This window comes from Populus euphratica, unplaced genomic scaffold, assembly GCF_000495115.2.
Source record: "Populus euphratica unplaced genomic scaffold, PopEup_1.0 scaffold69.1, whole genome shotgun sequence".
In the NCBI taxonomy this organism is placed as follows: domain Eukaryota; kingdom Viridiplantae; phylum Streptophyta; class Magnoliopsida; order Malpighiales; family Salicaceae; genus Populus; species Populus euphratica.
In genome coordinates, this window is record NW_011499947.1 from 384,834 (window position 1) to 400,377 (window position 15,544).

The following is a 15,544-nucleotide window of genomic DNA, read 5'->3' on the forward strand; positions in this document are numbered from 1 at the left end:
TAATTAATGTACTTAATTTTTTTTTTTAAAAAAGGAAGAGAGAGCAAGTTCAATTAGCCTAATTAAGAATATCAGCCGGAGCTGGCTTCAGAGATGACAACCTGCGTGCATGCAAGATGCCACGGCCAAGCTATATAATCCTATGATTTTATGACTCATTAAAGTGTCATTAATTAACGCTATGATGACACATTAAGCTCATTGATTTAGATACAATGAATAAACATTATAATTACCATGCACCCCTATGATGATACAGTATCGTGATGTAGCAGTCTTGATAGGAAATTTCTTGCTTTTATGTTTAGGATTGATTTTTTATATGCATATTTATTATTCTTGTGATGTTTTATTTGTATATTAAGTTTATAGAATGTTTAATAAATTTAGAAATTAATTATGATGTATTTAAGTTAGTCCAAATACCCAAGTTATATATAAAAAAAAGAGAAAATTTTCTTTTTTTTATATAGAAAAATATAATTTTATTTATGATAATAATAGTATATTATTGTTGTTGATGTTGTTGTTATGTTTTTATAAAATCTAAATTTAATATAAAGAAAGTGGATTCGAGAATTAAAATATATAGTAATTATTGAGATTTTGAGTAGCATTTCATTAAATACATTGAACCTCCTCTTTCGGTTCTCCATAATATAAGCTTTAATTTATGAGTTTCAATTCTAGAAATTAATCTCTCTTATAATTGCTTATCAACGTGGTAGTGGGTTATGCCACCGACGTCTTATTTTATTGATAGATCAAGACTGATGGTCAACATAAATAAAATAAAAAATAAAAATTGAGGGAAAGAACCAAATAAAACTATGGAATTTAGATTATAGAATCTGAATTTTATTATTATTTAAAGTTCTTGAGGCATCAAGACTGATGAAAAGATCCGTGATTATTAAAAAAAGAAAAGAAAAGAAATAATGAAATATAAAGAGAAGTTGTCGTGTGTGTACTTTTCACCGATAAACATTTTTCAAATTTAATTAAGACTCTTCAAAGAAGATTCAGATTAAAAAAATATGATTATTCTATAGACTACAAAAAGAAAATTTATTATCCCACTACAATAAACTAATTAATTGACAAAAAAAAGATTATCCTACACTTGACAAACTTTGTGGATTAACTTACAATAAATAGAAGATTTTTTGTTAATTAATTAGTTTCTTTATAAACATAAGAACATCCAACCTTTATGCAAATATTAAATACCAAAAAACTGCAAGAAAAAAAATTGTGAATTTTTTGTTTTTTTAACTAATATAAATATTTAATTTAGCTTGTGTGTATATTGATAAATTTTATGAACTTTAATATTAATAATCATATAAATTATAAATATTCATATCTAAATATTTAGTAAAACACTTGTAATGTTTAATTATACAGACACACATGCATTCAAATTAAATTAAATTTTCTCTAATAATTTTTCATGCATTCAAATTAAATTAAATTAAATTTTCTCTAATAATTTTAAAAATACACCCTCAAAATGAATAAAGAAATAAAGGAAGACTCGTAATTATACCAATTCTAGAATATTAATAACGACAAACATGTGGTTATGTTCCCTCTTGCATAAATGTTAATAATAACTCTTTTAAGTTAATATTTTTTTCATAAAAAATCAACAAACAAACAAACAAAAACTGCTTGGAGTAAATGCAAACGAAACATAACAAAACAATCCAATCTCTCTCTTTCAAATTCTTTTATCTCCTCCTTTATTTTTATATAATCTCATAATTATAATTATTAAACCCGTTATGTGATATACCTAATCACATACCTAAATTAAAATCAATTTAACTTGAATTAACTTAATTATTGGAAAAAAATTAAAACAATTAATTTAATATTTTTTTTTAAAAAAAAAACAGCCAGCAAGTTATTAATCGGATTTTTAAAAAACAGCCAGCAAGTTATTAATCGGATCTAAATATGTTTTCATCGGAGTTTTAATAAGGCCAAACCAAATCGATTCTTCTTCCTAATCTAGAATCCAGATCAGCCCGGTTCTAAATTGATTCAACTGGCCGTATATCACTCTATTAATAATAATAATAGTATTAATATTTCTCCTTCTTTACTTTTTCTTCACTTCCTTTCCGTCGCATCTCATCAGACTGACATGCAAACAATCCACCTGTGAATCAATAAATCAAACCCGCACACAAACATCATATAAAAAACCAAAAAATTCCAAAGAAAACCCAAAGATATTAAAAAAGAATCCTTTCTCTTCCTTTGTTTTTTCTCTCTTTTTTGGTTTCTGGGTTCTTAAAATTGTTCTTGCCTCATCTTCTCTGTGTAAATAATAATAGGAATAACAATTCAATTCCAATCCTCAAAAAAGAAACCTTCTTTTTCCTCTCTTACTAAACTACAAGGAAAAAAAGAAAGCAAAAGAAAAAAACGGCAGCATATGATATGATCCTGTCAAGCAAGAAGAAAATCTCTTCTTTCAAGAATTAAATCTGTGGGTTTTGTTAGAATTTCAGTTTTAAATAATGGGTGATCTTCAAGTTTGTGACTTTCCGACTGAAAACGGCCATCGTCACCACCACCTTCATCACCAAAACGATCATGATCATCACCATCGTCTTCTGGGTTCGGGTCAAGACCCAGTTTCTCCTTCTTTTTCTTCGAATCCGGATCCTTGGTCAATTGTGGAAGAGAATTGGGAGAGAGCAGAGGAATTCACGAGAGAGATTGTTTATAGAATACACCCAACTGTAGAATCCAATTTCAAGAGGAAACAAGTTATTGGTTATGTTCAAAGACTCATTAAATCCTCTCTTGGATTTGAGGTTATATTTTAAACAATCCCTTTCTCATGCATAATTTCTCTTTTTGTTAATTTTATATGTTTTGTAGTGGTTTTGTGATGTGGGTTTTTGCTAATTTTTATTTTTGGGGTTAATGTGGTTTATTTCGGTGATTATAGGTGTTAATGTAGTTATTTCACCTTAATTTATTACGTCTTGTTCCAGTCTTTTTATTTTAATTGCAAGGAGGAATAGGGTTATTTTGTGAATTTGTTTGTATTGTGAAAGTTGAGTTACAATAGTGAAAATTTGGGATATTCAGGTTTATGGAGTAGTGATGTTATAAACTGTTTTTGTGTTTGGAAATTGTAGTTGGTTACGGGGTTTTTGGTGATATAATGCTGGATTGGAAAATGGAGTTTAGGGTGAATTTTTTTTTTACGTTAATGATTAGTGATTTTACACTATATAGGAAGATTAGGTGGTTTGCGTGAATGAGCTCTTTGCAGAGTAATGTTGTGGACAATTTGATTGACTGAGCTAGATACTAATCATGATGATTAGGAATGCAGAGGTAGACTTGTGTTCTTGTGTGTAGTTAACTGGGTTTTGCTTGTGAATAGCTGAAATGTATGGTATGAGTGCGAGTGTTCATTGATGTGGTGGGGTGATCCTTGGATCGGTTGAAATCTCGATAGTTAGTAGTTGTAAAGTGACCTTTAATGTTTTGATTCTGATCTTGATTCATGCAGCTGAATTTGGAAGGGTTTATTACTTGAAAGATCAATTGAAATATTTATTACGTCAACAATTTTTTGTTGAGATAAATCACACCCAATAAGTTAAGATTGGTATCTGTCTATTCAATTGTCTGCACTGCTTTCTGAAATATCATGAGTTCTAAAAAACACAGAAAAAGCTGCAAAAGATATGACTACTCTTTGAATGTGAAAATTGAGTTATAGTAGTGGCAGTCAGGATCTTAACGAGTGTAGGATAGTGATGTTATCAAAAGTGTTTGTGTATGGGTATTCCTGTCAGTGATGGCGTTGTTGGTCATGTGGCATTCTAATAATTTGATGAACATTCGTAGTGGAGAGATGGAGACAAAGCTGGTGTTTGTGTATGTTTTGTGAATGGAAGTATGAAGTAAGATTTGGTGGTTTATGATTACAGACCCTTAGGCCTTTACAAGGTAATTTATTTTAATCCAATCAACTCAAAGTAAAATTCTAATCATGATGATTAGAATTCTTAGTGTAGGAATTGATGTGTTTTGTTTATGTGGTTGATCAGTTATTGTGATTCATGAATTGTAATGCAAGAATAGGTTAATGAGTATGAGTTCATTACAGAGTAAATTTCTCATCATGATTAGGTTGCAGAAGTAGATTTTCATTCTGTGTGAGGTTAACTGGAGTTGTATTGGTGTATTATTTGTCATGTTTGACATGAGTACAGGTGTTTAGGCATGTGGCAGGAAGGTCCTGAGTGAGTAAAAGCGTTGATGTTGCAGTAGTTGTAATGGGATTGTGAAAGTTCTGGTTCTGGTGCTGAAGCCTAAATCTTAAATTGAAACGATTTAGTTGGGATTTCAATTGTTGGTGTAAACATTATCACTTTTTTAACTTTTCTCAGTTTAAGCATCACCCATTAAGTCAAGATTGGTATCTATCTGTTCGATCGTGATCACTTTCTGCAATTAGTGTTTAACACATAGGAGTTACAGTTAATTTCAATGCTGTGGATGCTAATGGAATCTGTACCCTTTTCTGGTCAATCTTTCTTACAGGTATTCCCATATGGGTCAGTTCCTTTGAAGACATATCTCCCTGATGGGGATATTGACTTGACTGCCATTAGCAGTCCTGCCATTGAGGAAGCTTTGGTCTCTGATATTCATGCTGTTCTAAGAAGAGAAGAGCTGAATGAGGATTCTACATTTGAAGTGAAGGATGTCCATTGCATTGATGCTGAGGTTCTTCTCATGCAGATACCTTATCTTTTATTTCAGTTCTAATTAGTTTAAAGTAGAGAAATTGGTAGTTTTGCAGAATGAATGTTCTAGTCACTTCCCTTGTTCCTTCACTTCCAGTTGATTCTGGGTTTTTGTTGGCAGGTTAAGCTTATAAAATGTATTGTACAGAATACAGTGGTGGATATTTCCTTCAATCAATTAGGAGGACTTTGCACCCTATGCTTTCTTGAAGAGGTATGATTCTTATCTTCGTTGGCTTTCTGGATGAGTTTATGTATTTGTACTATAGTTGCAGGATTGAGTCCATGAATTTGTCTTTTGCACATATTTTAGGAAAGGTGTCTTAAATTAATTTATGTCTTCTAGTGCCATGCTCTGTTGTAGCACCCAGCTCCCTGATAAAATTAGGATCAGATTTACAAGTGCTGTAGAATATGATTTTGGTCAAGTTTTGATTATCGTTTTAATATCACTTGTATGCAGGTTGATCAGCTTGTTGGAAAAAATCACCTCTTCAAACGCAGCATTATTTTGATAAAGGCTTGGTGCTACTATGAGAGTCGAATTCTTGGTGCCCATCATGGTTTGATTTCAACGTATGCTTTGGAAACACTGATTCTGTACATCTTCCATCTATTTCACTGTTCCTTAAATGGGCCTTTGGCGGTAAGATTTAGAGGACTTAACAGTGTGGATTGTGCTTGTGCATCTTCAATTGAAACGTTGCCGTGTGCATGCAGTATCTCCGTGTGTGCAAATTGCAGTGTTCTATGCATTCATGAACATTGAATGTGCATGCATTTTCTGTAGGTTCTCTACAGATTTCTGGATTACTTCAGCAAGTTTGACTGGGAGAATTATTGTATTAGTTTAAATGGACCAGTCTGCAAATCTTCCCTTCCCAATATTGTTGGTGAGTTACTTGCTGCATTCTTTTTAACAAACCAGTTTCATGTTATAGATCATTTGATGGATTCATATTTGTCTCATGCTTTGTCTCTTTTTGTGCAGCTGAGCCACTTGAAAATGGGCAAGGTGAATTGTTGCTTAGTGATGAATTTCTCAAAGATTGTGTTGATAGGTTCTCTGTCCAATCAAGAAAGCCTGAGATGAATTCACGGCCTTTTCCCCAAAAACATCTTAATATAGTTGATCCTTTGAAGGAGAATAACAACCTTGGGCGCAGTGTCAACAGAGGTTTGAAGCTGTCTCTTTTTCTCTTTTAATACTGTGGCACAACAAGAAGAAGAATTTGTATTGACTGGTGTACCTGACCTTGGATATGAATTTTCTTTTTTCATCACATTGAAATTGTAAAATTTTCAGTGACGTCAAAACTTAGTTATAATTGTTAAACTCTGTTTTTCTACTGCTTATAGCATGACTGACCATCATGGCTTTCTCCCTGAGATTATTAATGGAATTAGCACCACTTACAAATCCATTGTTAGCACTACCTTGTCTACACTTTTGCCCTCATGACTACCATGGCATACCTTAGGTTCTTTTGTTGTGCTTTACCTTTGGTGGAAGGTTTGTTCTGCATTGTGGCATAAAATCTAAGCTGTTTATCTTGTGCTAAAGGGCAAGGGTAACAGATGACATTATCCTTCCTTTTTTTAAAAAAAACATGGGATTCAGCGCAGTTTTAATAAATGACAATTTGTTTTGCTCCTGTTTGTATGCATGTTGAGTCCAATTAAATGGGCTCTTAAGAATGTTCGTGTTATCCCATGCCAATGATTATAATGTGGGTTTTTTTTGCAGGTAATTTCTTTCGAATAAGGAGTGCCTTCAAATATGGAGCTCGCAAGCTTGGCCAAATTCTTTTGTTACCCAAAGAGAGAATATCTGATGAGCTCAAAATATTCTTTGCAAATACTTTGGATAGGCTTGGAAGCGACTATTTGACTGAAGGGGGAAATTCTGAATTAGCATCTGGTGCTAGTTCTGATAACTCAGTATCACTGTCATCACATTCCAATACTTGCTCTGAAGATGACATGCATCTGAAATTGAATGGTGGCTATGATAATGATACACTATTTTCTGAAAAATCTAATCATACCCCCCCTTTGCATTTCCCAGGGCTATCTGAAGGAAATAGAGAGATGCTTATAAATTTTAGTGCTGATGATGAAATGAGCTGCATTTTTACGCCAGAACCAAAACAGAACCATTTTCAGAGTAGTAATTCAGTGTGTTCATGTACCAAGCATGAAGGAATAGCTCCATCTGTTTCAACAACCCCAAATCCTGCTGATAATGTCCCGGAGAACCTATCAACTACTCGAGTAGAAAAAGACTTTGCTGGCATTACTGGAAATTCCCAACCTTCAAAATCCTTGCTGGGACTCAGAGGGGATCACAATGGCCACTTACAAAGTTTGGCATATAGTCAGTATTGCCATGTGCATGCTGTTTCTGCACCTATACCTCCCTGTCCTTCCATGTTGCCTCTGTCAGAGAATAAGAATAGTTGGGAAACCGTTCAACAATCCCTACAATTGAAGCAGAATGGTCATTCTCAAATGAACACGAACCATGTTTTTGGAACACAACTCTATTGTGTTAACCCAGGGGGGCCATTTAGAGCTGCTACTGATTCTGAAGAAAAGAAGAAACGACGAGGAACAGGAACATACATTCCCAACATGGTATTTCCAAGTGACTATTATGCTCTCTGGCATTTATGCTTTTTGATGATTGTTGGCATTCCATCCATTTTTTTTTTAATAGATTCCAGGTATCATAGTTTTTCCTTGTTTATGATTTCGCAGAGTTACCACTCAAGTAGGGGGGATAGGCTGTCCTTGGGAAGAGGGAGAACTCAACCACAAGCAAATCATGGTCAGTTGCATAAATATGCCCATGAAAATGGTTTGCCTACAACTTTGCAGGAGAAGAATCTCTCTGAACATGGCCATGATCTTTCAGAGGCCGAATACCCACATCTTGGTAATGGGAAGCCTGTGCCATTAGAGGCCCACCATTCTTACCCTTCTGTATGGGGATCTTCCAATGCCAATGGTTCCTCCCGTGCATTTGTGAGAACTGATTGTGGGTCTCGGGGCTTTCAGCATCCTGAAGGGCCTCCTTCCACGTCAGATTTGGTGGTCCTGTCATGCCCTGGGACCTCAGCTACAAGCCCTGTCGCATCAACAGCCAAGGACCTCGAGATATTAGAAAATGAGCAAGAAAGGTAAATAGACTTTCCTAGAATCTGTAAATTTTCATTTTCAATAAAAAAGAGGATAATTTAAGGGTTTTTCGTTTTTAATATTTTTTTCTTTATAGAAGGTGGTACTTTATTAATACCTCATCATCTGGATTTTAGGGCATTATTGCAGCAATATCATCTTAAAGACAATGTTCATTTTCCTCCTCTGACTCAATGAATGATTGTGAAGCGTGGATTAACTGAAGATAATGACTATAGATTCTGATGACTATCCAAGATTCGGTGAAGACTTCTGTTTTGCTTTTCTTCTTCACCTTCCGCTTGGAGATTGAGGTCATTCTAATGTAGAAAACGACAATTTTTGTCCGCCATGATGGTTTTCTACGCTGACTCTGTAACACCGGCTTTTGTTTCTTAGATCTTATGTTTCCATTTAAATGTTTGTAGGATTTGGAGGTAGTCTAACAGAAAAGGTTTGTGTAGATATCTTTTCAGTGAATAGAGAAACATCCGAACGTCGATTGTTGATGATAAATTTCAGCTTTGCAGTGAAGACTAGTGGATATTTGAATACAAGTTTTGGTCTTCAACAGAGGAAACTTTTGAATTTGCCCTGTGAATACCCCTTGACACAGAATTACCAAAGTTTTTTTATTTTTCCTCTGTGCTTTGGTGGAGTTATATCCTCAGGGTGCTGAAAAGTTTCCAAAATGTTAAGAGTTGAAATCCTGAGAGCTTTGTCATTATGATGTGCATGCTGACCTTCTCCTCCTCCAACTAATCCAAGTGTGGACGAGCTGTCCCTGAAATTTGTCGCAAATCTCCCTTTTCTTCATGTCACACGATCCCTTCTTATAATTTCTCTCTTTTTTCTTAGTGGTGAACTTGGATCATACTAACATTTTTAGAAAAGAAGGCCAGAAATCATCTATAATTAGTGTTGGGTTGCTAATTTGAGATAGAAAACGAAGACAATGGAGATGTCTCTCTCACCAAGCATATTTTTATTCCTTCACATTAACCAATCGCAACCTTGAATTGAAAAAATGATATCAAATGCACTAATGAATTGAAATAGTTTTGGTAAACAAAAGTAGTTTATATTTTTTTTAGAAGTTGTATTGCAACTCATAATTATCATTATTAAAAAGGTATGTCTATCATTAAATAATTTAACTCAGCCTTACAATATAGTTTGAAAACAGAAAATTTGAAAAATAAAATTATCCAATACATGTGTGTTGATATGTTTGTCTGCTAAAAAATAGAAAAAATAGAACCAAATTGAAAAATCAAGAGCTCAGATGTGCTCGCTTTCGTCCGATGGTGAGATCAGACGGTGGTGATAGACCCTATCATCACGTTCAGCACAGAGGTCATCACAGCTCAGGATTTGCACCAGCCGGGAATCGAACCCGGGTCTGTACCGTGGCAGGGTACTATTCTACCACTAGACCACTGGTGCTTGTTGATTCTCTATGGTTAATGAAATATATTACATACTTATCCAACCAGCTAGATAATAGACATGTCATAGAAGAGTGACATTTGTCATAAGAATATAAAATCAACCGTTGTTAGAAATTACTTTTATTACATTCAGAACTATTGCTTAGATTCTTAAAGTCTTTGTTTTTGAAATAGCATAATATATATACTCCCTTAGTTTTATACCAGATTTGTTGCCCGTGGCCTGGTTAAATATATATTTTTTACATTGAAAAGAATGCTTAAAAAAAATAATTTGAGATCTGAGTTATTAATTCAATTAATAATTTAAAAAATATAAATAAAATAATAAAACAATAATAAATAAACTAACAACAAAAAATAGATTAAAAAAACCTAGATCTAAGTCCATCTAAAATATAAAAACCTAAAGTTAAAGGAAAAAATTGAAGAAACAGACAATAAAAAAAACTTAGTTAAATCGAGCTACCTCACAAACTTTGTCATCATAAATATAAGATTAAGATAATTTTATAGAAAAAAAAACATAAAAAAAAGTTTGAAAATCAATTTTTAATAAATCAAATGAGAGCATAGTAATTCCAGAAAACAAAATAAAAAGGATAAAGATAAAGCTTAGTCTCTAGAAAATAAAATGTTGTAGGATGAAAATAAAAAAAATAGTAAAAAAGGTTAAAAACTCGATCCGAGCCCACTCGGGTGAAAATGCAAAATCTTTGACCCAATCTTGATATTAGTTTAACAATGTTCAAAAGAAAAATGGATAGAATTATGAAACTTAATTATCAAATAATCCAATGTTAAATAATAAAGATAAAAAAAAATTAATTAAAAAGACCAATGAAAAAAAATTAAGTAAACTCAGGTTAATCCATTAATCTTATAACTATGAGCATAAGATGAAGACAATTCATTAAAATAAATATGTAAATTAAATTTTAATAATTAAAATATTAAATGATGAAAGTGAAATAAATTACTTAAAAAAAAAGGAGCAAAAAAAGTCAATCATCATGAATCTTTAAAATTAGTGACTCTAGTCATGAATCTAAGACTAACATAATAAAAGGTAAATCGTGAAAAATAACAACGTAAAATTATTTAAAAAAAAAGATTAAAACTAAGAAACTATCAGTTTTTTTTTTTAAAAGCAAACTCGGATGATCATTTTAAACTCAGTCTAATTTTTAAAACTCACAACCCATGAAATCCTGGACCTGTATTCAACTAAAAAGATTAATTCATAATTAATTTAATTTTAAAAATATAAAATCATGAAAAAAAAATTTTAAAAATAAAAATAAAAATCATATTTGAAGAACTAAAAAGATTATAAAGGTTAAATAAAAAAATATTAATAATTTAATTCCCAGCAGATCATTGCAGACCATTTCTTCTACAAACTTACTTATTGCATTCAAGAAATTGGACAATACGGTGAGATAGGCTATTGCTATTTACCTAGGCCTATATAATGATTGTGTCCCAGCAGATCATTGCAACATATGTTATTACGCTCTCTTTGCTTGCGCTTTTATAATATCCTTATTTGGCTCTCCTGATCACCTTCTTGCATCTTTGTTCTTCAGGCTGGATTCTAGCTTTGTTTGTTGAGGTTCAATTTGTCTTAATTACCTCGCTATCATTTTATTTATCATGTGTTGGATTAAGTCCCAATTATTCCTTCTTTTTCTTTTTTCTTTTTTTTTTTAATTTGGTTCTTTCCTTTTCTTCGATGCAAATGATTTGGCTCTCCTGATCACCTTCTTGCATCTTTGTTCTTCAGGCTGGATTCTAGCTTTGTTTGTTGAGGTTCAATTTGTCTTAATTACCTCGCTATCATTTTATTTATCATGTGTTGGATTAAGTCCCAATTATTCCTTCTTTTTCTTTTTTCTTTTTTTTTTTAATTTGGTTCTTTCCTTTTCTTCGATGCAAATGACGCGTCCCACTCACTCCTATTAGGGCTCTTTTCAGCCTTGTTATTGACTGTGGCACTAACCGATCTATACTCTGCATCAGCTCTGAGTTTTTTTTTTGTCCAGTGTGCATTTTAACTACAGTACTAAGCATGGTGTCACTTTGCACTGTGCTGGTGTGACATTAAGCTAAATGATGCTAGTCCCCCTTCTGCAACTCGGCTATTTAACTTGATGCATTCGACATTTTTCATCAGCTCGCTAATGCTCTTTCAAATGCTTATGTTTGACTTTTTCTTGAGATCTATCCCACTTTTCCAGGTTGATTACTTGAACCGAACTTTAACATGTTTCGATATTATGTTCATGAAAGCATAGCTTTACTTATTTTTCACTTTGAAATTTACATGCCATGTGCAGCAATCCCTCGTTCTCTGTTTCAGCAGTTTGGCACTAGTTAGTTCTTAGCCATGAACAAATGTCTGAGCTTCTTGAAAAGGCTGCATATGCGCTGCTTTATTTTTTGGGACACTTGTGAAGCAAGCAAGCATCGCTTCCTTCTACAAACAGTCTATTTATGTTAACTGTATGTAAACCTTTTCTGATATGTTTTGAATTAATTACAGCAATGTATCCTGCCAAGATTTTCATACAGGTAGAGAGTAAAACTTTGGATATTAAAATGATGATGGGAGTTGGAACCTCATTTGCAGCACATAGCAGTTGCTCCTCTCCTGGTCATACTTCCCGTGCTAGAGAGTCAGGTATGTGTACACCTGTTGTTTTCTATCCCGAAGAAACACTAAATAATTTTTATTTCTCATTACCTGTGATGATAATAATAATTTAAGTTGCTTAAATTAATTTTATATGTTTGAAATCCCACTTACCCCAGACTCAAGCTTTATGTTCATTAACATTTATTTGTTTGCAGAGCATAACACAGTGAATTAGCCAAAGAACAAGATTGTCCTACAATTAAAAGCAGCTCACGTTTCTAGAACTGCTCTGCGGTAACTCCAGGTTTTATAGTTACGCTAAAAATAGGGTATAACTTAATTAGTAAAATTCTAAATTTATTTTTATATTCTAAAGATTATTAGATGAAGTTTCATAAATTTTAAAATAATATATAATCATTAATTTTAAAACTCAATTAATAAATTAATTGAGGTACATCCAAGCTAACCTAAAAAAAATAAAAAATTATGCTATCTTCTATCCTATAAAACATTGAAAATTTAACAAAAATAAAATAAAATTGTGGCCCATATGTCCACGCTAAGCTATTTAATGACATTATAGATATTTATTGTATCTCAAAGTTGGTTTAATCTTTTATTAATTAATACGGAAACTCTTATTTATTTGTTTTTGGATCAACATCAACACATGATGTCATAGATGACTAAATTTTTCATAGCCATACATCACATTTTAATTGGACCTATTAGCACATAATCCTTGTATTAGTAAAACCAAATTAGACCTCCATTTCTATGATTAATTAACAAGTAAGAAAAAATTATTATTTCTCTCACTTCGTTTGTTTCAAATATTCGATTATTTCTCTTAATAAAAATGTCCAGTTAAGCCTTAATTCTTTTGAAGCGAACACAAGATAGATGAAGGGTTTGATACTAGTAAACTATTATATATCACCATTAATTATTGATTCCATAATCATACTTATAGTTAAAAACCTCTATTAATTAATTACTTGATTCTCCACCTATTATCTGAGGTCCTCCATGAACAACACCAGTCGGTGGTGAGCTCTATTGTCATGGTCCAGCCATCACTGTGGTCCCATGTTGCCATGGAAATGAAACAATGAAAAGTCGTTCTCGGTAGCGACAGTTGACAAGTCCTGTGTTTTTCTACATTCAATCCAAGTCACCAGCTAATGGCAAGCGAGGTAGATACATTGTTTCTGTCATTTCATTTTCAACACATGGATTATGTGGCATTTTTCTTGGGCAATCTCTATTATTCTATAGTACTTCACCAGTGAAGAGAAGGGTTTATATATATATGAAGTGAATATTGATGGAGAAAAAGATTTTATTACAAGTTATATAAATAATTAATTATTAGAAATTCAATTATAAGAAACATTTAGTCATTGTAATTAAACCCAATTTAGCCCATGACCCAAATAAATGATTCATTTATAAATTTTGTGTGTTAATTTAAATAAATTAAAATAATTTCATTTTAATTTTTTAAATTTTTTTTTGAATAAAATGTAAAAGTAAAACCAGGTTTCAACTACATCGCTAATCGAGCTGGTCAAATTGAATTACCTTCAAGTTGAATTTTTTCTACACCTAGCCTCTGCATAGACCAAGCTAAGTTTAGAAACATTGCATTTAGCATCATAGTGTATAGGTATATTTTTTTAACATAACAAAAAAAGATAAAAAAAAATCTACGACACCTAACTAGATTCAGCATCTAATTATATGATAAAAAAATAATAATGATAACAAATAAATTAAATTAAAAAAGAAAAGAAAAAAGAAGAGATAATGAGAACCTATATAAAAAAAACACTTTATAAAATGAAAAAGAATTATGAAGCTCAATTTCAAGATAATTCAATGTTGAATAATGAAATTTAAAAAAAAAAAAAACAAAGTAACCAAGTTAGTCGGAGTTATCATACCTAAATTATAACTTAAGTTATGAGACTGAAATAATTCTATATAAATAAAATTTAAAAAAATTATGATGTCTAATTTTCAATTGTTCAAATGTAGAAAGATAAAATTCAAAAAACAAAATTGTTAATAAAAAGGATAAAAACACCAACAAACCCGACCAAGGCCATGAAACCCCGCAAGTCGGATCATGCAAATAGATTAACTCAATATTAAAAGACATAATCAAAAAAATATTCAATCTTAAAAAACAACTTGAAAAAATACCTTAGTCACCTGACCTAATCATTCAAACCCATAACATAGATAATGAGATTGAGATAATCTTTTAAAAAATAAAATGAAAAAAATTATGGAGTTTAATTTTCAACATACTCAACATTGAAGTATGAAACTAAAAAAAAAATTAATATAAAAAATATAAAAGAATGACCGATCTTAGCTTAGATTGACATTCCAAACAAATGGTTTAATTCACGAGACTGAGATCTTCCTCTAAAAAAATAAAAATTACAATGTTCAATTTTAAACCAACTCAATTAAAAAAAAATACAAAAGAAAAACTTAAAGAAATATATATTCAAGCAAGGGAACATTCACTACCGACACTGCAAGGGTCTCCATGCACAAGCAAAAAATTAAATCGTAAAAACCAATCCCAGATTGCAAAATATTAATAGATCAAATAAGATAAAAAAAAAAATTAAGAAACCAAAATAAAAACTCAAGGAAAAAAAAGGGAACCACTATATGTGAATTATTATTTGCAATTTTATAATAACATAAAAAAATAAAAAATTACTGCTAAAATTCTCCAGTTAGAAGTGGATTGACTTTTTTAGCGCGCTTGTAAGAAATTCGAGCAATAGTTGTACAAGAACTCCAGTTTGTGCTGGAATAGGTTGTCTTGTTGCACATATATTCTGTTCTATGCAGACTACAAGAACTTATTTTGTGCTATGTAATGTTTGTATAGAGGAAGCTGATGCCTTTGGTAAAATTCCATTTGCGAGATCAAATGATTATGAAGTACCACGATGGGAGTTCGTTGAAAAATTATCCAATAATGCAAAGTTAATGGCTTCAATTAGTGCTTATTGAGTCATGTTCTTCCCTTTTCTTCCTGTGATAATTTTCCTTTTTCCCAAGCCGTGTAGAGTTTTTTCAGAATTTATTTAAAATTTCAGCCTGGGTAAATTACACAAACGATACATACATTCATATATATATATATATATATATATATAACTAAGATGCCTCTGTTAGGATGTAATGATATTTTTTACCCTCCACAAAGAAAAGCAAAAAGTGAAAATTAGGGGTTAAAATGATTTTTAATTAATATTATCAAATTAATTAGGATTAAATCTTTCTTCTCACTTTTTTAGCATAATAAATTATTGATTAGTAGTAAAAGCAAAAGAATTTAACCGTTTAAGGGTTATTTAATCTTTTCAACCTTTTCAAAATATTAAAATAACTAAAATAATCTTAAATTCAAAATTTCTTAGCTTAATTCCAAGAGCTTTTTTGTATTTTTTTTT

The 15,544-nt window shown here is 31.6% G+C and overlaps 1 protein-coding gene and 1 non-coding gene across 2 annotated transcripts; one reads left to right on the forward strand and one right to left on the reverse strand.

The window, feature by feature from the left end:
• The first annotated feature begins 2,101 nt into the window (after positions 1–2,101).
• On the forward strand, positions 2,102–8,555 carry LOC105137670 (uncharacterized). Its single transcript, XM_011043496.1, has 9 exons — positions 2,102–2,831; positions 4,582–4,767; positions 4,909–5,001; positions 5,251–5,433; positions 5,578–5,680; positions 5,779–5,964; positions 6,535–7,424; positions 7,548–7,969; positions 8,105–8,555. The coding sequence occupies exons 1-9, from the start codon at positions 2,532–2,534 to the stop codon at positions 8,163–8,165; spliced, it is 2,424 nt and encodes an 807-aa protein (XP_011041798.1). The 5' UTR covers positions 2,102–2,531; the 3' UTR covers positions 8,166–8,555.
• Positions 8,556–9,342: 787 nt separating this feature from the next.
• Positions 9,343–9,413, reverse strand: TRNAG-GCC (transfer RNA glycine (anticodon GCC)). Its single transcript has one exon. It is a non-coding gene; the product is annotated as a tRNA-Gly (tRNA).
• Between the last annotated feature and the right edge of the window lie 6,131 nt (positions 9,414–15,544).

What these genes read in the sequence shown, in the direction of transcription:
- LOC105137670 (XM_011043496.1), top strand. Translation starts at nt 2,532, where the DNA reads ATGGGTGATCTTCAAGTTTGTGACTTTCCGACTGAAAACGGCCATCGT. An exon ending in CCTTAAATGGGCCTTTGGCG is followed by an intron (nt 5,434 to 5,577) that starts GTAAGATTTAGA and finishes CATTTTCTGTAG; the next exon opens with GTTCTCTACAGATTTCTGGA. An exon ending in TGGGCGCAGTGTCAACAGAG is followed by an intron (nt 5,965 to 6,534) that starts GTTTGAAGCTGT and finishes TTTTTTTTGCAG; the next exon opens with GTAATTTCTTTCGAATAAGG.